This window comes from Aplysia californica, unplaced genomic scaffold (genome assembly GCF_000002075.1).
Source record: "Aplysia californica isolate F4 #8 unplaced genomic scaffold, AplCal3.0 scaffold00001, whole genome shotgun sequence".
NCBI lineage: Eukaryota > Metazoa > Mollusca > Gastropoda > Aplysiida > Aplysiidae > Aplysia > Aplysia californica.
In genome coordinates, this window is record NW_004797271.1 from 4982725 (window position 1) to 5005176 (window position 22452).

At 37.6% G+C, this 22452-nt stretch overlaps 2 protein-coding genes across 4 annotated transcripts in view; both read right to left on the reverse strand.

The window, feature by feature from the left end:
• Positions 1–971: 971 nt before the first annotated feature.
• LOC101845281 lies at positions 972–2042 on the reverse strand. The gene has a single exon (XM_005088945.1). It carries the CDS (start codon positions 2040–2042, stop codon positions 972–974), a length of 1071 nt encoding a protein of 356 aa, XP_005089002.1.
• Positions 2043–7722: 5680 nt separating this feature from the next.
• The window catches only part of LOC101851991 (xaa-Pro aminopeptidase 1), a 33053-nt gene continuing 18323 nt past the window's right edge, over positions 7723–22452 (reverse strand). For 2 of the 3 annotated variants that reach the window (XM_005088890.2, XM_013084241.2), the window contains exons 10-23: positions 21308–21437; positions 20932–20976; positions 20166–20252; positions 19185–19235; positions 18387–18445; positions 17671–17748; positions 15896–15967; positions 15375–15435; positions 13725–13794; positions 12984–13088; positions 12433–12504; positions 11649–11725; positions 10203–10301; positions 8695–8814 (exon numbers count right to left, since the gene is read on the reverse strand). In XM_005088890.2, coding sequence (XP_005088947.1) covers positions 8695–8814; positions 10203–10301; positions 11649–11725; positions 12433–12504; positions 12984–13088; positions 13725–13794; positions 15375–15435; positions 15896–15967; positions 17671–17748; positions 18387–18445; positions 19185–19235; positions 20166–20252; positions 20932–20976; positions 21308–21437 — 1126 coding nt within the window. Of the gene's footprint in view, positions 8815–10202; positions 10302–11648; positions 11726–12432; positions 12505–12983; positions 13089–13724; positions 13795–15374; positions 15436–15895; positions 15968–17670; positions 17749–18386; positions 18446–19184; positions 19236–20165; positions 20253–20931; positions 20977–21307; positions 21438–22452 lie in introns of all 3 variants that reach the window. The other variant, XM_013084166.2, reaches the window with a different exon arrangement.

Genomic DNA, 22452 nt, shown 5'->3' on the forward strand with positions numbered 1-22452 from the left:
CCCACCAACCACCCCCACTCTTTCCAGATCCTCTATGTCGTTAACACTGTCTTCACACCCGAATTTTGGAATGTGACGTAGAATCTCATGTAGAGGTAGTTGAAACGTTTTGGGGTTTTTTTATGTGAGAACGCTGTCCAGGCATCTGGTGAGTGCACCAGTTGTCCGGAAAGAATAAATTGTACACTTTTACCTTTACTTTGAGGCTGAGATTCCTGTTACGCCAGATTTTAAAATAACTTTCTCACGGATGTTGGAATTGCTCATTCATTCGTCCAGGGTCAGATCTGCGACTGACATCGGTGATCATGGTTCTCTATTCCTTCCTTTGCTCGGATGCTCTTTAAAAAAGCTACGTTACCCTGATCTGTCCCCGTTACCCATTTGTTTAGGTTCCCTAAGTAGGTTACTCTGGGCCTACCGCGGTCTCGTTTGCCTTCAATTTTGCCAAGAAACTGTTAATGTCTGATATCTAATTCTTGATCAAGAGCCTGCGTTTTGTTGATGGTGGATTACAAGTACATAAAGAGGTCAAACTTTGCATTCCAAACAGGGAGTCCGATTTTTAATAATTAGGTTGACTAAGATTGATATCGTACAATGCACTTTGTTCGGGTTGCTTGAAGAGGCAAATGCTTATCTGTGGCATAATTAAAATTGAAAATGGACTGAAAGAAAAAATTCAGAGATTCCAAGTAAAGGTGCTAAATAGGTGTATGACCATCGCCCCGCTATAATGCAAGAGTTCTAAAGGGTAAAGGACCGCATCGACTTTTTCTTTTTGTTCCAATGAAACTTAATAAAAGTTCGTAATAGTGTCAGCTGGTGGGTTTCCTTTTTTATACGTTTCAGTTTACTTTTTACTTTTTACATTCTTACTGTTTAAAATCGATTAAATAAACTTACCAAAACACACGTACGATACCTGTGGTGACTATAGTAGAGACAGTACATAATTCTTTTCAATGATGTTAGCTTAAACTGCGGATTTTACAGATGATAAGTGTTTTCAAAGTGTTCCTAAAACTGGCGTTCATGTTGTAGTAAACGAGGATGTTGGCAGAGGCGTTGATGGTCTGGAAAACGAAAGTTCCCACGCTCATCAGAATGATCACGTTGTGGAAGCGTCCTCCTAGCGCTAGTCCAGACACTACCCTATTGATGAGGACGACCACAAGCCGGACAGAGTTGCAAACGAGGGACAGAATGGCAAGAGCTGTGACCGTCTTCACGACTCTCAGGTTTTTTTCTGACAGGAGTTGACCTTGGCCTTGCTTCCCAATGGCTTCTTTGCCAGAATCAGACTTGGCCGCTTGGACTTCTTTTTTGGTACGAGATGGATCCTCTTTCGTTTCCCCATTGACGTTTGGAGGTGTGGCAACTTCTCTGCGCTGCCGAAACTTTGTTGATTCTTTCAGACCTCGCACCATGACGTAGGTAGACACTAAGACAACAGCCTGGCACAGTGCAGCCATCACGGTCTGAAGAAAGAACCGAAGGTACAGTTGAACGTCTGGTCTGTAGTCAGCGACCCAGAGAAACAGGCGGGTGGTGTTGGTTGTGGGGTCCCAGCGACTTATGAGCCCTGTACTGACGTAGTGAGGAACGTAGGCCGCCACGGTGAAAATGTACAGGGCTGAGACGATAACCACGGCCCTTCTGAGAGTGAATATTTCTTTAAACTTGAGAGGCATAGCAACGCATAAACAACGTTCTAGAGTAACGAAAGCCATCACGGCTTGTGATATGTCGTAAAACATACTGCAGATGTAGCTCACGACATAGGCGAAGGAGTAAGAGTGAATGACTGAGTAGACGTTAAAGTGGATAAGCAGGTTGTAGGTGTAGATGATACCTCCGCTGAGAACACTGCAGAGATCAGAGATTGTTAGCGCCAGCAAGCAGACAGACACGCAGTCCTTGACGCCCTGATGGAGAAAGACAGCTGCGTTGATGAGATTTGCGGCTACACCTAACAGGGCCACTGGCAGGGCCACGAGAAATCCCATGTACAAACCCACCAGATCTTCAACAGAAGCCATGGTTATCCCCAGAATACCTTCAACAAAAGTATTAGAGGATTTCTAGAAAGTAAAAAACTGAGTTTTCTGTAAGAAGTATACAGGAGATTAAATTTGTATTCTAATAGCGCCCCATTTTCTGAAACAGAATCTACTCTTTGGTTGTGAGAGCACGGACGATATGAGAACGGAAATCTTGTCTTCAGTTCCTCATAATATTTCCCACTGCTAAACTTTCACTATTCTATTAACAACTACAACTGCTTTCGAAACTGGAGAACAGTAACAGCTGAAGTATATTATTATATTATATTAAACTTCTGGAGCCCTTCTCTTTATGTCAATCGGAATGGTTTTTTAACTATCAACCATCAATTTCTATTTATTTTAATCTCTGTTTGAAATAGAATTTGAGGAAGTGAAAATACCCTTATCAGTAAACTTGCGTCCTCTGTAGATCTAATGATAAATCGTATGTTTGATAATTTTTTCAATTACCCTTTAGTCTCCTCTGAATCTCGACAAAGAGAGCTATTACATTATGAGACTCTTCAGTACAGATTAGTTAACGCTCGTCTTTTCACACGAGACAGCATCAGTATCCCAAAAGAATTATACTATTAAAAAGATATGTTTAAAACGCTGACGTCTTTGTAAGTGAAAATCGACACTGAATAGCATCGATTCATTTTTGCGTTACCTCTCACTGCAGTTAAAGCATACCTTAGGTAGTCGGCGTTCAATAAACGATTAGCGAGTTTGAATCCTCTTAACTCGTTTTCCAGACTATCATCTCTTCCGTTATTAGGAAAAAGAGCGCAAAAGGTTATTGCAGTGCGCTGCACGGGCATTTATCCTTGCCATTTAGACACCTCTTCAAACTTATTGTTGTTCAATGATGCCACACTTATTGGGGTTACTTTGACGCTCTGTTAGTTCAACTCCACTGGGGACACGTGCCAACAGAAAGCAAAGTCAACACTTACTTTCCCATCCTCTCCTTATTCCGTCAGGTACATAAGGTGGTCGACGCCACGCTTGCCTGTCCCTGGCCATCTCCTCCAATCTTAGAACATTTAGGTCCTGGGTGATTGTCTCAACCCTGATTGTGCCTCTATAGTTCCCAGTTGGTCTACCTCTTTTTCTTTTCCCAGCTGGTTTCGAATACTATTTCTGATAGGGCCATCTTGTTTTTGGTATTCTCAAAACATATCCTAAATACCTATATTATCTTCTCCTTTTCATCGTCGTGTCGATATCTCCAATTCTAGCTCTTACCAACACTTCAATACATTCATTCCATTGTATTAATAAAACTCTTCGTAAACACTTTGTTTGGAAGCTTTTTAATTTTCCTTGAACTACCTTGTTTGTTTTCCATATCTCTGAACCCTACATCAGTAGTGCCATACCTTTGCCATAATGCCATTATATCTTTTAATTTTCGTCTTCAATGAAATGATCTCTGAATTCCATACGGCTTTTAATTTTACAAAAGCAATCCATGCATTTTAGGTCTTTGGTGGACTTCGTCAGTGCAGTCTGCTGTTTTGGAGATCGTGCTGTCACGGTACTTGAATTGACTAATTTCTGCAAGAGGTTCTCCATGAAGAGTGATGGGAGTAGTTTCTGGTGACAATCGCAGCTCTTCTGTTTCGGAAACATTTATCACAAGGCCAACTTTTTATGAAGGTCCTGCTTATCCCTGTATTGCTTTTATTTGCATCTCACTTACTATGGTGTTGCCATCCGTAAAATCCAAATCTCCCAAAAATTCTGTGCCATTTGTTCATCCAATGTCTGTTTCAATGTCTTCGCTCCGTCTCATTACAAAATCCATCACAATTCCAAAACGTGCGGGTGATAGTATACTGCCTTATCTCAATCCAGTATTATTTAAAAAGGTGTAGATAGTTCTCCTTAAACTAGGTCACATTATTTTGCTTTTGTAGGTAAAGATTTTATACAGTTTATTATTTTGTTTGGGGTGCCATAAATTGCAAGAATTTTTCACAAGGCCTTTCGGTGTATACTGCCAAAGGTTTTGTTTTAGTCCACAAAGCTCACAACAGAAGGTTGGTTTATACAAGATCTCTCTGGTCAAAATTCCACCTGTTCCTCACTTAGTCTATCATCTATTGCTGCTCGAATACGCGACAAGATAATAAGAGCAAAATAGTTTTCTAGGCACTGATTTAAGCGTCATTCCTCTCCAATTTTCACTCTATTAAATCTCTCTTCTTTTGGTAGTTTTATTGTTTCCCTTTCTCCTATCCATAAGTGTGTATTCTATTTCAAAAGTTTCATTTAATAAAAAAAAAAAGTAATATCTCACAAACTTCAACAAAACGCTAAAATAAACAGAAATAGCTTTTAGCCGCCCAATTACACTGGACTACAAGGAATTTGCTTCAACTTGAAACCAATTGATTCTTGCCAATTTGAATTCGAAAGTAATAATCGTTGTTTTTTTTAAATGATCAGGTCTAGATTTTTGCCCAGATAGAATAGCTAGAAGCCAATTTTCCTAATTTCTTATTATATTACATTAAATAAATCATCAGTATCACTATTCCATGTAATATAATAGTAATAATAATAATCATTACTATTTTATTTACTCATTTTTTATTTATTTGTTGTTGGGTTTTTTTGGTAAGTGTTTCACGGTCCTCGCACTTTAAACATTTTCAATTTAGTAGAACATTTTGAGGGACCTTCCAGATTTTTCACCCTTGTCCGAGAAGGCTAGGTGTAAATCTTTCCTACCAGAAGACCAGGGGTGTTGCTGAAAGACAACTGTAAGAAGGAGCCATTTAGTAGCAGTAGAAATGCTGCGAAAGAGTCAGAGGCCTACATGAGAGGGCAAAGAAGTTTGAGGGGGTGGGGGCAGAAAGTGGAGACGAAAGTAGACGACAGGACATTGCTAGAGAGCAGGAAAGGAGGAGAAAGGAGACAATTTTAGAGAAGAAAATTTTTTCGTCGTTACCCGGATTCCAACACGGGACCTTTGAATGAGAGGCGAACACATTAACCTCTAGGCCTCGAGAGCCCCCTTATTACTATTAATTATTATTCTCAGTATTGTTAAGCAAAGAACCATCGTCACACTTCTTGCAACGTTTGCCAAAGAGCACAAGTGTATAAACCATTAGACATTATTGATTATATTCCAGTTCCATATTAACTAAAAAATTGGGATCCAATACCTGTGCTGGTGGTTGACAGATACACCAGTCGTGTGGTTTAGATCTACCTTTTAAAGATCCTTTCTGTGAAACCACTGTGGCCAGAACTCTGTTGACTTGTAAGCAATTAGCCCCTCCTCCACACCCTTTTATTTAAGTCTTTCAATAAATAATCGACCAGATCGCGACCTCGGTGCTTTCTTGTTGTAATTTCCATTTTCTAAACGGTGAAATTGTGACTTCTTCTTAACGTCACTCTTTGTTATGAACTATTTTCACTGTTATTAAAAGCTGTCCACGCGGTTTTATGCACACACAAAATTCTGCTATGCAAACAGCCCAAAATGTGAAATTATGCGATTCTGTTAATTTGAACAAAGAATGATAAAGGAAAATAATCAGAAATTATGCTAAAAACTGATCAGATTTTGCTTAAACACGCGGGTTGCATAAACCTATATTATGAAAACCCCGGGGACAGTAAAAGTGGAGATACGACAAGAAAGCACTGAGGTCGTGAGATGTTAGAAAAATTAATTAAATCTCAACTCTCTTTTCCCCACAGAGAACAGAGGACATTCTCATCTGCACGCCCTGCTTGAGTGACCAAAAATGTTGAATTTCTATAATGAGATGGTACGACCAGCTCACACTCATGGCCTCACACCTTCTGTGATTCAAAACGTATTGACGATGTCTCTCCTTTGGAGCATTAACTTCAAATTCAAGATCAGAAATGAGGGAAGTAGTACTTGGGCTATCTACCTCCTCAATGTCTACTGCTCAGGCAAAGCTGTATTATGCATATTATGGTACTGCTTTAAGATCATCTGTCGTGATGCAAAAGGCCAAACGAGATCGGTTTTGTTTGTATCATCTGTTTTCTCTGCATCTCATCATACTAGCTGGCCTACATCTGTGGAAAAATGACTAATTGTTTACCCTTGCACGCCGAAGAAGGAAGTTCAATTCGCTGGTAGGGAAGGTTGTTTTATTGATAATCTCCATATTTCGATGTTGAATGCTTTATCTCTTTCAGCCAGGCTGACCCTGACAGGAAGAGCAGCAGCTGCTCCTCTCCTGGGACATTTAGTGTCCGAGGGTGCCTACATTTTCTGTCAATAATAATAGATAATAGAGAGCATTTGTATACCGCAAATCCCCGCTCAACAGCAAGCTCTATGTGCTTCACAATCTATGCTATTACCCCAGCAGACCTGAGAGCACTCTGAAACAACCTCAACGTCCTGGGAAGTATACAGTGCAAGCAGCCATTATTCCATTATTAGGCGCTAAAACACCAACATACAAACACGATCTTTCGATGTCTAAGGCAGGGTACCCATTTCCACCTGGGTGAAGTGAGGAAAATTTGAGTGAAGTGCCTTTCCCAAGGACACAACGTTGGGCCCGCAGCTCGAACCCCCAAACATTAACATCAACTCAATGACAGCTGTTACAGACACTGTACCGGTAGGAAACGCCATACAAGAAACGCTTTTACATTTACTATGTATTTCCCCGACTCGTGATTGGTCTCGGCACTTGCAGAAAGGGAAGTCATGCTACTGATAGCAGGTAAAAATTTCTCACTTTGTGAATTAAACACATGTACATTCCAACAACATTCAGAGAGATCATAAAACAGCCCGTGGGGTCAAAATGATTGACAAATGTGTTGAAATAGTATATGTGTCACGACACGGTGGAATCAGATCACTGATATAATATTATTAGTTTTTAAACATAGAGTATGATCACTTTAGTTAATAAACTGATTGAGTCACTCAGTCAGAGTCTTTGGGTAATTAGGTGAGGGGGTTTTTAATGCTTCTTTTCACCACACCCAAAACAAGGAAAATTGTCAAGTTCCACACAAAGAAGGTTACAATATGTGAGGCAGCGTGGGAAAACAGGTGCACGTCAAAATGTAAAAAATTGGAGAAACAGGTATTTTTGGCTAGTTTGAAAATTTTTATTGACCATCAACCCACTCCTTCTCTCTCCATCCTTAAAAATATTATATCTCTCACACTCACTCATCCAGTTGTATCAGACCTGAAGGATTTTGTGGAGCACACTGCAGCAGTTGCAAGCATGGGGAGGCAGAGCAGTCTTTCGTGTTGTCCTGTCCCAATCTGTGTCCCTCCCCCCCCCAGAAACTGAGGTTGTTAGGTGTCAGTTTTTCTCTCTCTTTGTGCCTAGTAATTGGTAAAGGAAAGGAAGAGGAAGGATGGAGAGAGAAGGAGTGGGTTGATGGTCAAGCCTCCCGAGTTTAAAAAGAGCCATTAGTTGGTGTAGGGTGGAAATTGAAAAGATCATTCCGATACTTTTTGTTCAAAGTAGTGCACTGAATTTTTGGGTAACAGTAGTGAAAGAGGTGAATCCAACCGTAAAAAAAAAAAAGATCAACAAAGGAAAAGTCAGAAAAATGACTAAATAGTAGACGTTCAAATAAACAGCCACATCTTTACCAGAAACTTTTTCAAATAAAACAACATACAAAAATCATGATTACTGTAAAATCACATTTTCGTTTTATTTATCTTGACAGAAATGTTACAAAATTTCATCAAAAGTGATCCATGATATCACCCATCTACCTTTTGCTGCAACTTTTGGCCATACCTCCTATGGAGCTGAGAAAGAAATATAACATTTTTCCATGTCTAAATTCAAATAAATATGGTGCTGAGCTATGACAAACCTCGTTGGTCACATCTCATGCTTACCACTATATCTGATTGCCATGATACTCAGGAGTATAGTTATAGAGTTAGAGGAGTTAGTGAAACACTGGCAAAAATACGAAATTTGTTCTTGGTTGACGAGGGTAGTACACTTGAGATGAACATCCCAAGTCTGACCCAAAATTTTACAGAACAATTCGAACTGCATAAGGAAAAGTTGGAAAATACAAAAACAAACAAAACAGGAGAAATCACAGATGCTTAGCCCGAAAAAAACCCCCCAAAAACCTGAAAGAAAAGTTGCACATAAAATTAATATTTCGCTGTTCGTTCCAAGTGAAGTCAGAATACAACAGTTGAAGAATTCCCCACCCCCCCCCCCCCCCAATAAAAGTTGAAAACCCTGTTACGCTAGAATACATTGCTGCATGCTGCAGACACATAACAATAATAGATAGCATTTGTATAGCGCAAGTTCCCGCTCAACAGCAAGCTCTATGCGCTTTACAATCTATCATTTCCCCAACAGACCTCTAGGCATTCTGGAACAATCTCAACTTCCTGAGAAGCATACAGTGCAAGCTGCCATTTTATAGGCGCTAAAACACTCACATACTGACAAGATCTTTTCGCTGTCTATGATGAACATGCTCAAACATTTGGCTGTTCATTTTTGGTGTATGGCACCTTACCCCACCCCCCCCCCCCCCACAAAAAAAGGCTGCCTAAAACAACAAAATAACATTATCCAGTCAAAGGCAACATAGCAACTGAATGTTAAGCAGCCAGAATTTTTTATCCAAGAGGTTCTGTAGCCTGCAGCAGCCACTGGTACACTTCCTTCTTGCCCTGACGCTTGAGCTCATCACCGACGAGACTGCGCACTTTAGCGTGGTACTGGTTCAGCCATGACACCTGACGTGTAATAATTCATTATGTCATAAACAATAGCAATCAAAAAGATTGTTTGTTTCAGTAAAAGTTTTATGGAACTTGCAACACAATTAGGTAATAGCAATAAAAAAAGATTGTTTGTTTCAGTAAGAGTTTTATGGCACTTGCAACACAATAAGGTCATATATGTGACAAAGATTAGAGGTGTTACGAGAGAGTAACAAACAAAAAAGAAGGAGGAGAGATGCCGACATGTGTGTGTGTGTGTGTGTGTGTGTGTGTGTGTGTGTGTGTGTGTGTGAGTGTGTGTGTGTGAGTGTATGTGTGTTCACACGTGGTGAAACACCAAACCAATGTGCCAGGATCTGGACAATAAAGATGTATCTATCTTATCTTATCTTAGATGTTTAGTCAGTTAGTAGTATAGGGTTTTACGGCGCTCGCAACTGCGTAAGGTCATATGAGCGCGCGAAACACAAGTTGGTCTTGTTCACAACAGTTCACTGTACGGCTGGCTTGGGTCAGTAGTTAAATCTTAAAATGTTTAAAAATCAGTGTAAATATACATATATTTTCAATCTAAAACAATTTTTCTAGTTAACATAAAAATTTTAAATAGTACAATTTTACTTTACAATTTACCATAAAGGCCAATGGCCTTCACAAAATTCAAAATTCTGCTGGGAACAACGACGGAAAAAATGTCATGCAATTTCTTGCATTTATATTTCCTTCGGATCTCTCCAAAGTCTAGACATTCAGTTAAGATGTGTCTAATGGTAAAATCTGTGTCGCATCCGACACAAAACGGCTTCTCATCTCCCTGTAGGAGGTATTTGTGGGTCAGGGCCGTGTGTCCGATGCGCAATCGAGTAAAATCTTAAAATCTTAGATGTTTGATGGAAACGAAGGAGCAAACCACACCAAAGTACCCACCAATCAATCACCCAGGAAAAAGACTACAGTACACATATTAAATGCTTGTTAATGTTACAACAAATTCAGGGCATAGACACCAGTTTTCCATTTCTTCAGGATCTACTTATGAGTTGAACTGCATCACACAATGATAGTCATGAAAGTAATTTAGAATCATACTGGACAGAACAAAGACCACAGACCATTATGGGAAAAAGAATAATCTTTCAATTGCATCTTTCAGTTCCCATTTGTTAACTTCTACATTTGAAACATCAAAACAGCATATCAATCTAAATTCAAAATCTCAAAATAAAATAAGACACAGGTACCAAAAAGGATGGATATGCAACAAAAAAATGATCAATAACAAAATGAACAAAAGATCAGGAACAATACCAACCCAAGAATAATCCCACCATCCAAATGTTTCACAAAGAAGTATTTTAACATACATCTTAAACTTATCAATAATTACAATTACAAGTTACCTCAAATTCAGTGAGAAGAGAAGCATCAATCATTTTCTTCTGAATCGGCACCACAGTGATTGGCTCAAATGTGAGGAAGCCAACCTGTCCAAAGTTATGCTGTAGAAGAAGAGAGAAAACTGTAAGTGATTTTTCCTTACACACAAACCTTTTATTTCTACTAGATACTGGTGGTGCCAGGTACAGAGAATGAAAGTTCACAAAAACTTATTTGATTTCAAAGGAGTATTTCAAAATTACATGAAACACATTTGCAGGTTTTACAAAGTTGTACAAAAAGTATTTTCACCAAGCCGTACTGTAGGTGAAGGCTTCTTAACCCTATCTGTACACCCTGAGGTCATTTTGTACCCACGGGGTTGCATTCTTCACATTTTAGAGTACTTCTAGAACGAAGATCTTTTTGAAACTTTCAGTATTTCTCAAAAATTATTTTGACAGACTGCTATGCAAAGCGTACGGATCGGATTAATGAGTAAATTTACTCTGTGCAAAGTAATGGCACAGAGTTCTCCACGTCGTATGGATACGATAGTAAAACACGACGTACGGACGGGTTAAAAATATTGCCTTTCACACATGACGCCATGGTTGACCCCATTCTGGCCCCACAGAGAGTAGAGACCTCAGACGTGCCTGACAGGTCAAATAAGTTCTGAGGGAGACCTCAACTTGACATTTACAGGTACCCAGTTTTGTTTCCAAACTTTCAGATTTAATATTTTCCCCAAAACCTTCAAAAACTGTCTTCTGTGGCTCAAGTCAAATCAAACACATTTAGCAAGGCAATGCTATGAATTACTACTCCAAATTTTCTTTCACTTTCAATGGTGAAACTGCAGTTCAAAATCTGACTTACTAGGTGTGCAGCAAAAAAAAAAAAAAAAAACCATCATCATAGTCTTGACCAAAAATCCATTCAATTCCTAATATAGATGCTGAAAGACATACATACAAAAAAAAGTAATAGATGGTTTACACCTCATCAACAAGATCATTTAGGGGGCAAGCTGATTCGACCCTGCCTGTCAGAGCCAATCCAAGCTGAGAAAGATACAACATCTCAGCAGAAATATAGCACAAAGATACTCAATAAAAATTCTCATGACATGGGACTTGAACTCACGCCTTTTGTAAGTGACAGTGAAGCGCCTTATCCCTACACCACAGATTACATAAGTACTTAAAAGCTTACTGAAGGCTGACAAGTAAAAATATTCACTACTGATGAACAGAATTCTTTTTTTAATCACCCCCATTATACTAAATCATCTCTATTTAGTTAACAAACAGAGGAACTCTAACAAAATTGGCTCCATAACAAGACCAGCATAGTAGTCAAAACAAGGTCACACAATGTTTTATATATGAGTGTGTCAAGGGTCAAATAATAATATACACATTTCTTGTTCTAATACAGGAGAGGATGAAAGCAGCAATCTTCACCTTTGTGTCAGCTTTCACAACTTTGATGCAGTTCTCAATCCGAACTCCAAAGTTTCCATCTTCATAGTAGCCGGGCTCTGTGGAAGAGACACAACCATCAACAGAGATCACATTGTGATCTGTCAGAAAGATGTCAGCTTTTGAATGCTTAAAAGCATAGTTGGTGTGAAGCATTGCCAATGTATATATAAAGAAGCTGAAATGGCAAACCACTGCTTACCAAAAACGTGAAGAAAAAATACACTTAAACCTACTCTCCTTGTACAAACTACCATTTCCCATTCCCCCAACCCCTATAAGTTTTTTTGTTGCATAATAATAAATAACAATAATAAATAGCATTAATTGAATAGCACTAATTCCCACTCATCAGCAAGCTCTATGCACTTTACAATCTACATTATTACCTAAGCAGACCTGATAGCATTCTGAAACAATTTCAACTTCCTGGGAAGCATACAGTGCAAGCTGCCATTTTATAGGTGCTAAAACACTAACAAGATATTTCGCTGTCTATGGTTGGGAACCTATTTCCACCTGGGTGAAGTGAGAAATATTTGGGTAAAGAACCTTTCCCAAGGACACAATGTCAGGCCTGAGGCTTGAAACCCTGAACTCACAACCTCATAATCTAGTAGCCTGACCATTAGACTTCCGAAATCAGAATCCTGAGGTCCAGAGTGTCTCGATAGAGCTCATAATTTAGTCATACTTGTACCAGTAACAATGTCTTATTCATTTCTGGACCAGAGCTAAAGTCATTAGCAGGACTGACTTTACTTACCATCTGTGAGAACCATATTCTCCTCCAGTGGAATTTCATTATTCCTGACTCGGAATGAGATCCCACAAGGCCCTGTCAAAATACGACAACATATTTCATCACATTCAACTAATACTATTCTGTTTGCAGGAAATAAATCCAATGAAACATTCCAAATTCCTATCATTCACTTGGCATATTGTGGTTGCATTGGAAAGGAATTTCAAATACAGTTCAGAACACTAAGGTTTAAATCTTAAAAACAGAGACCTATGAACCTCAGTGCTTCAGAGAGTATTTAAATAGAATTCAAATCATCATTCCATTGTATAGAAGATCACCATTTATCTTTGTATCTTAATTCTTACACACAACCAATATCTAAAAACATAAAAATTGCATTCAATAATCAGGTCCTACACAAAATGAAAATATTTTAAATTGATGCAGCAATTTAGCAAGAAAGGGTAAAGGATCAAAATTTTTGCTGAGGGTGGTAACTTTCTAAAAAACTTTTTTACTTCTGTCTATCCTTAGACTATCGGGAGAGAAAACAAGAAGAACAATAATACCTTCGTGGACATTCAGAAAAGCTCCGACTCCATGACCAGTGCCATGCCTGTAATCCAACCCCACTGACCACAAGGATGTCCTTGCTAGAGTGTCCAGCATTTGACCTGAGAGGCAGAGAAGAAACAGCCACATAACGATGGTGTTCTGGGGGGTGTTTTTGTTTTAGAAAGTGTTTTACTTTTACTGCACTTGCAACACAATTGAGTCATATAAGTGCTGAAAATTAGAGGTGTTACAAGAGAGTAACAAACACAAAAATGGAGAGATAAAAAAGATGGATGTTTGATGGGAAAGAAGGAGCAAACCTTACCAGACGTGACATATCCACATTACAATAATAAGGTACGGAAAGAACTGTTGGCAAATTTTTATTGATCATAAGCAAAGTCACAATACTTGAGGAGACACTTGACAGGTAGACAGAAGACGTCGCTGTTTGTCAAAAAAAAGTCTACCTTTTTTGTTAAAAAAAGCGTCCCTTTCTGCAGTTCTCTAAAGAGGTGAAATTGCGTTTTGCAGAAAAAAGTTTACCTTGGAATGTGCCTTATCTTTCTAGATACGACTGTACTAGTTTCGGCCAAACTTCTAAAATGGAGGCTGTCTTGTTTTGTCATCAAACAGGTCAAATTTAGAATTAAATACAAAAGTATACACTCAGAACGGACATGTAAAACAAAGACACATTGTTTCTCCCTTTTCATTCTATAAAGTAGATGCACACCCAACTTCATAAGCCATACCTTTGATTCCATTTGGGAAAATGGCTGACGACAAGTTGATGTGGCCTTTGAGGACTCTGGTAAAACACTCCTGCAGATGAAAAACCAAGCAAATGAGAACATTTCAGATGCTGATACTTAGATTACATCATAACTTCTTAAGAAAAGGATGGATTTTTGGGGTGGGGGGGGGGGGGGGGGGGGGGGGGCGGGATTTGAATTTTAGGCCCGGACTAATAAAATCTGCACTGGCATAAAGTTTTCCACTTGTTTGAAAACATATAACAGATCATAGAATTAAAAGCTCACAAAACAACCTACTCGAGGTTTAAGATGTATCTCAATAGAGGTTCCAGAAATTGTAAAACCATTTCATTAAAGGCACTTGTGTGGTAGAATGGGAAAATGTTGCACAAAGGAATACTTCTATAATTTCCTCCTGGATCATCTAAAAATTCTCCATCAGTTTGGAGCAATTTGCTTTACTATTTAAATGTATTTTTTATTAAAACTGACAAATATCTGTGGTTCCAAGAGGAAAAGCTAAGAAATCTTTACTTTGTTCTTCTTCCACATACTTCCATTGAAGCCTTTCTCAAAACCCAACTAGGATAAAAACTACAGAATAAAAACACAAAGCCTATTTCCAGGAGATATTTGGTCAACCACCTGAAATTTTTAGGACTTTTGATGGGTTTCTTAGAGCTCAGTCCCATATTTGCGATATTCATCTCTGTAAATCAATCCTTTTCCATTGATTACCCAAGAAACAAGTTTTTACTTTTGCATGTTTGCTTTGGAGTCAAATCTTCATCTTATTCCAAATAATCTAGAACAGACTGCTTTTAAAGCTTGTTGCTCAAAATAATTAGCTACAAATAAGACCAAAAAATATTCAATTTCAATTACAAATTTCAGACTAAAACATTTTTGGCGGGTTATAGACACTCAAAGCTGTTTGCTTCACAAAATCCTATGAAATGATCACATTTGACTAATTTGATTACACCCACATTAAACATCAGTAGCAACCATCCATAACAGTAGGAAAAATTTCAGCAACTGTTAATTTACAGTCTAACACACGAATTACAAAGTCGACAGAACGCAGAAATCTTACTGATTTTGCTATGTACATGTTTTAAATACAAAGAATATACAAGTAAGACAAAAATTGGGGCTTAAAATTCTGTTTGCGATGCTCATGTTTTACTGTGCGCATGCCAGACTGTATTATATTAATTAACATGGTGTATTGTAATCATACTCAGACAAAAACCAAAACAGTACAAAAGCTGTTGTCTGTAAAGACAAACTGCAACAATTTGATCACTCAGTATGAGCACATTTTAAATTACCGCAAAATAAGAAACCATCCGCAAAGTCAGGAAGTACATTCAAACACTAAATTAAAACGAAGTTTTTTCTCTCTCTCTCTTTCCTCTGGGGCTGAGGCGCCATAAACGGTCAGCGATGCCGACAGCACGCAGGAACTCAACAGTCCCTCGGGGGTCCTTGAAAAGTGCTGAGAGTGGGTTACGGAAATGTTTTCCCCCTCTTATTACCCAGCTCCTCAAGAAAGACACTCAACAATAAGAAGAGACCTAAAACAGAAAACCTGGCTTCAAGCACTTGTCTACACACTTTACACCACACACAACAGAGGCCTACCTGCTCGTGTTTGGAAGGGGTGCCGAGGTGGACGGTTCTTGTGGTGTCTGTAGTTCCGTCCCTGGAGTAGTTATACACAGATGAGAATTATCAGTGAAGGACCCTTGCAATATCAGTCAAAAACTAAACAGCTTGTAACCACTTGCAATATAATGAATATATGAATATACACATGATTCATTAAGTTCTTGTCAGTATGAGAGAGTTTATAATATTAAGGTAAATTTAAGCCGTTGTCTTTAACTGACTTTTTACTAAATTACTTTTTGGATTGTAGTATAAAGATAAAGACTGAGCTATCATTCTGTATTTTAAGTTACACTAAAAAGAAAAAATGTGATTCATCATGACACTAGCAAAAATGTGCTGATGAAAACTAAAATTTTACCTTCACACCTTGGTCACCACTACACAAAATCATCAATTAGTAGACTGACTGATAATATAATGACAAGCAAAATGAAACCAACTTTAACCACTGTATGTGGCTTTGAAATTTAAACATCTACGATCTTTCCCACCTGTACTGAGCTCCTGAGTCCACCAGAAACACTTCCTCTGTGGTGACTGGGGTGTCAGTATCAGGCGTGGGTCTGGGGACAGTATACAGGTTGTTACATGTCTTCAGGCAAGATGAGAATTTCATTTGTGACAGAACTATAGAAAAACGTTTATTTAATACAAAGCTGTGGTTAAAAAAAGGAAAAATGATTCTTGAAGACTTGAAGAGACCAGTCTGATTCAGTATCTTATCAGAGTACATACATACTTCAAGGCCAAAAAGATACCATGGCAATAAATATGAAATTCATAAATCACATTTTTTACTCTTCACAAGTGGGTTTTTTAAAAATCGAAATTTTGTAAGTACAACCTCGAAAGTTACTCAGAAAAATAAAAGAACAAATGCCAACACTGAATTTCCTTTCCTTTTTTCTTCAAAGCAACAAATGAAGTCCATGCGTATTTGTTCTTGGCTGTTCATCAACAAAGGGTGAAAGAGCAGACTAAACTACAGACTGCATACAGTGCTAGCTCCATTAACTCATTCGCTACGCCGAGCCGTGGGGGGCGGCGCGGCTCAAGTGCCGTCAGTACGTTAAGCCGCCCCCGGCGGCTCGAGAACCGACGTTCAATTTTAGCTTGGTTTCTATTCCAATCCACTTATCCATGTTAAAAGAAAGGTCATAATGTAATGTTGACTTCCGGGTCAAGCGTTTCCACCGAAAATCGGAAGTTTTGATTCAGTTTTGAAACATGATTTCGTAGTTTATTCGACTTTGTTTTATCGCGAAGCCCAAATTATAGCCCAGACACCAGTCTTAGTACTTTTACACAACAAAATGTATAATTATTTTGCTCACTAAAGAAGTGTAGGACTCTTCTTTATAATATTTATACTATTGGACGCAAATTGCCGGTGCATTGTAATTGAGAAATCAATATTTTTGAGTGCTAGATCTAGGCCTAGATCTAAATAGTCAAAATATTTTTTTCTCCCCAAAATCACTACTTTTGGGTGAAATTAATTTTAAAAAGTACCACTCAAGACATGTATAGGTTTATTCCAAGTGCAATTCTGAATAATACCATATATGTTACGCATATTTTTTTCTGTTTGTGATCCTTTTTTCAAAATTATTTTTAAGAATATTTTTTTTCAATATCGGATGTTATGATCCAAATGTACAAATATTATGGAATGTATGTAAATAACTGCACATTTTTCAATATTTTCCTGTTCTATATACATTTATGGTTATTTTGAGGTATCATTTGACTAGGTGCAAACATGTTTTTTTAGTTTCACCTGAGATTATAAATTTTTTATTTTCCAATTTTATCCGCATCCAATCACAATTGTGTTGCATAATCGCCTTTTACAGGAACAAAGTTGAAAAATACGCTAAAAAATAATGCAGGTGTATTCTACAAACCATACTGAAAATGTTGGTATATAATATGTTGATATTTATTTGAATTTATGGCCCCAAAGACCTGCGAACTGCGCACTAGTCATCATCTCATTTCGCCCTCCCGAAAAGAATTCGTCCACAAGCCGAAAATAATACGTAGCGAATGAGTTAAATGTCTCTTCCACAAACAGAAAAAAAAAAAGTAAGATGTATTGACCTAACGAAATGGCACAAAATTTTAAAATGATAATATAAAAAGCATTGGCAGGGCCAGACCCTCTAAAAAAATAAACTTCAGAAGTTGATAATTTAAGCGTAACACTAAATTATTATAGTTTCAATCAAAAGAATTGAGGACAATGTGCTCAGATCTTACTTACTTGTAATGAATGATTGCTCCATGTGGTCCAATGCTTGAGATTGTGTCGAAGCTCAGAGACACATAATTCTCTTGCTGACTGCAATTCAGGGATAGACAGAAGGCAAACCATAAGGTTTAAGCAACATGATGTGGAATGTCAGTCGTTAGTTTTAGTTTTAGTAAGAGTTTTACGGCACTTGCAACACAGTAAGGTCATATAAGAGCCCAAGATTAGAGATGTTACAAGAGAGTAATAAACACAAAAAAGAAGGAGGGGAGATGGAGATGATAGATTTTTTATAGGAAAGAAGGAGCAAACAACACCAGAGCACCCCTCAACCACCCACTGTCAGTCGTTAAAGGTAACAAAAATATACAAGCTTTCCATCACAACAACAATACAGTTATAGTAATGAATGTTAATCAAAATATGGTTGCAAACACATGTTTCTTTTTAAGAAAATAAGAAAGAAAAGTGTGCGTGTATGTGTGTTTGTGTGTGTGTCTTAGAGTGTGTGGTGTGTGTAAGTGTGTGTGGTATGTGTATGTGTGTGTGGGGGAAAGGGGGGGGGGGGGATTCCACTATAAAATATATAAAGAGCTGTAAACTGCCAGGCTTACTTTTTCACCACACATTATCACATAACCACTAATGATTAAAAACAACATACAGCCATAAATGCTGAAACAATAAAGTAAATGTAAACCAGTGCCACACATTACTCCATGTCCTACCTCCTCAGGTTTTCTGCTTTCTCAGCTGCTGACATCTCTGTAACATTTCCTTTGGGAACCTTTGAAGGTAAGAATTAGAGCCATGGTTAAATATTACAATTATAATAATAATGATGATGATGATAACATTCTTTTAAATAGGATGACAGAGCTTTTATACAATGCATATTCCTTTATGAAAGTACGCTGTGCGCACTTTACAATTAACTGTTTTTCCTACATAATGATGTGCCAAAATGTGCTATCCTTTTCAAAACTTTGAAGGAAAAAGTATCTTGAAAAATATGAGGCCACTAGATCTTACAGAGGCATGGGGTCTCTTGTATAGGGTTCAGAGATACTGAATTTGAATGAACCAATTAAATCAAACATAAAAACAGGCAATGCCCCAACACTCAAACTTTAAACTGAACATGTGAGGCAAGTCACTTGTGGCTCAAACGGAGCACGCATTTCATTTCATCCTGAATAAATCTATTTTCAGTTGGGCTTTTTTCCCAAACTAAAAGCTATATAAATTACAGGCATCTTGGATGTCATGGTTGGGTTCTTTGGCTTGCACTACCATGGAAGAAATGAATTCAACTCTTATATATACGCAGCAAGTTATTAATTTAAGCGCCTCTGTCAATTCACAATCCCTCTTCAGCCTTGCTTGGCTGTGTGACATCCAGGACCTAAGCATCAAGCCCACTAAATTATGTTCATGGAAGCTTAAAAACTTCACAATAATTACAATCAGAAACTATCTGTGAAACAACTGAAAATTGTATTTCGTTTGATTGTTCCTTGACTTACTTCTTTTTCAAGCCAGTGGAAGAACTCACACAGAGCAACTGCATCTTTAACCTGAAGGACAAAATTTGTTTTGAAAATATCAAGAAATGTGTTGTTGCATTTCAAAATAAACTTTGCGCAAGTATGACAGAGGCAAAAGAACTCATCAAATATTTTTTTTTATAGATGGTGTCAATACAGTCGGCAAAATTTAAGATTATCTCTAACAGACTAACCAATTCCCTAAATTCCTTTTGAATACTTTTATATTTCATAAAAAAATACTTGGACGTTTTGTTGTTTTTCTTGGGAGAGTTGAACTGCACAGCAGTCACTTGTATTTTGTGCATTTCATGGAAACAGTTCCCATGTCATGGGGTTCTGCAGAACTCAACAGAACTTTCAACAAGAAGTGACTCATGTCATGAGCAGAGAGAAGGCAATGAGCTACTTGTAATATCCTTACATTGCATATATTTTTACATCAGGAAAACGATCATACTCAAATATCATATCAAATCTCATCAAGCATGAATCTCTAGCAACAGACTGATAGTGAATCAGTCACATCAATATCACTCCTCAAAAATGGTCATCCCAGAAAAAGAATTTCAGATAAGCTGATGAGCAGAGTGATGTAAGGAAAAACTATTCACGCAAGGTTAAAAAAAAACAACTTCACAAGGGAGAAAAATTCCAGAGATGAAAGAAGATCAGAGTCTCGCTCCGTCCAGTTGGGAGTGGTTACGAACAGTCCAACACCATGGTCTGGAAAAGCACCAAGGTGTGCCCAGTTTTAGGTAATTAAAAAAAAATTGCAATTGTATATACAAGCCAACAAGTATGTCTTCAAGCTATAAAAAGTGCTGAAAATTAAAGGTGTTACGAGAGCATACCATACAAAGAAAAGAAAGTGGAGAGATAAGGGCGATAGATATTTGATAGGAAACGAGGAGCGTACCACGCCACTTCACCCGTTAACCACCCACCAAAAGACCTTACCTGAGCTCTCTCCATGCCTTTCATTTCATTCGCATTCTTTACAGCCTTTTTCACAGCCACTGGAGATGGTTCAACATGACGTTTGACCTGATACAGACAAAAAACAAAAAAAAACAACAACAATACATTAAGGGCACAATCTTAAAGAAGTAAACTGTGAACTTGGTCAATTAAAAAATTGCTACAATCCACCAATACATTTTGAGATTTTTTACACAGCATATTTCTCCACAAACAAAAAAGAAAATCATAGAGGTATAAATCAAATTGGGATACAATTTGTTGAAATACATCTTTGAAAAGATGAAGCAAATGCCCGGGGGGGGATTTTGATAGGACATAGATAATTGTTGAATATGATGTAATATATTCTCAGTCATAGAAAAGCTAAAAAAAAACCCTTCTATGATCGATTACTTCTCAATGAACAGAAACAAAAAAGACAAAAGTAACAACTACAAAGGAAAACGCAAGAAGCGTTGTGTCTTAACAAATAGGAGCACTAAAAAAAGGATATACATTATACTGAATACTGGTACTGATATCATGAAAATCCTCCCCGAAGATCATAACTGAAGATAATTTGAAAAAAAAAAAAAGTAAAATTCACTTACTCCATCTTTTCATTTATGACACAATTGTCAATATAGAAAAACAAATTACAGATACAACAAAGCATAATCTAATCTAAACTGACAAAAATCTATAGTTTAAAAAAAACCCTCAGAAAAAATGTACTTTGAAACAAAACACCAAAGTTGCTTACTTTTGGCACTTGTCTGAAAATAGCAAAACTGGAGGTCTCGTTCACCTGGTCAATGAGAAAAATATGAAAGTTAACATTTTGAATGAGATCAAGAGACATGTTAAAAGACAAAATATTTACACAAGGTCATCTTGCAGGCACCTGGGGAAGGGCACCACAGGGAGCTCCACTTCTCTACTTTTTTCGTATTATAATTAATCAAATGAGGGCTTTTAACTAGATGAGGATGACAACAACAGTATCATTGTGATCTTTTAAAAAAGAAGGGGGAAAAAAAATCTGATTTAGAGATCTAATAGATGCAAATTATATATTCTTTAAAGCGCATTATGCAAAATAGCAAAGTATTCATCATCCAACGCTGTAGACTTCTCACCCAGATCTTGCTAGAATCTGTCTGAGCTAGTGTGGACAAAAAGCTGTACACAGAGCTGTAAGGATGGATCTTCACTCCACTCAGATGTTGGCGGACCTTGCTGGTTAGCTTCTCATCATCAATAAAAAGGCTGCAGACATAAGATGAAACAAACTTCTTTATCACTTCGCCATCACAAGGCTCATGTAGTAAAAACTCTTGCCATTAAAGGCAAAGGCACTTTGGAGAAAATCCAAAGAAACGACCTGGTAACCATTGCCGTTGGGCTAGATGAGGCGGCCAAGCTTACAAAACTTAGATTTGCATGCTTACAAATTTAGCAATCAGACATTAGATATTTTATGAAGTTTATCATTTCTCCAATGAGTATCATCAGCTATCATTTATCGTAATACCCTTAAAAATACCACTTAACTTTTCTCTTTATCATCAATGATGATGTATGCCTTGTCAAGTCTCTACTCCTTTATATGTGAAGCATGCTGACAAAATGAGTTACTTCTCGGAATTTAGCCATATGGAAATTGATACAACAACTTTATAGGTGGAGTCTGTAAAATTTTTAAGTATGGAATAATAAAAGACATGATAAACTTTAACAAAATGGCATCAATTTAAAATCTATAAATCTGACTCAAGTGTCAATTTTCGACCAATATCTCCACTCTTAGATGTCGAGAAGTAACTCATTTTGTCAGCACGCCTCGCATGTCATTCGTTATATGGAAGACCTTGTACTTTATTCTTTGCATCTAGATGCAGTATCTACATGCTTGCTTCTTTTTTCTATTTGGCCGTTTGGGATAGCCTAGTCTTCTTAATATGACAGGGATCACTTATGTCATATTCATAACAGATCATTATCCTTTTTTTTTCATGAAACTAAAAATCTTTTCGTTCCCTCTGGAGGTGAGTGAGTGTTTACTTAGTTTAGTTTTAGCAGAGGTTTTACGGCGCTCGCAACTGCATTACAGGTCATATGAGTGAGTGTGCTGGCCTTAGTTCTTTTTATGCGTCCAACTAGTAAAGAGAAAGTAAATATCCAAACTCCCTTGAAGTTTTGTCGCAACATTATACATAAAATGAATGTTGCACACACAGGAATATATTTCAAAGCTTTACATAAGGTATAATAACATGTATTG

Bases quoted from the DNA above. Each gene is read 5' to 3' on its own strand.
- LOC101845281 (XM_005088945.1), bottom strand. From the start codon at position 2,042: ATGGCTTCTGTTGAAGATCTGGTGGGTTTGTACATGGGATTTCTCGTG.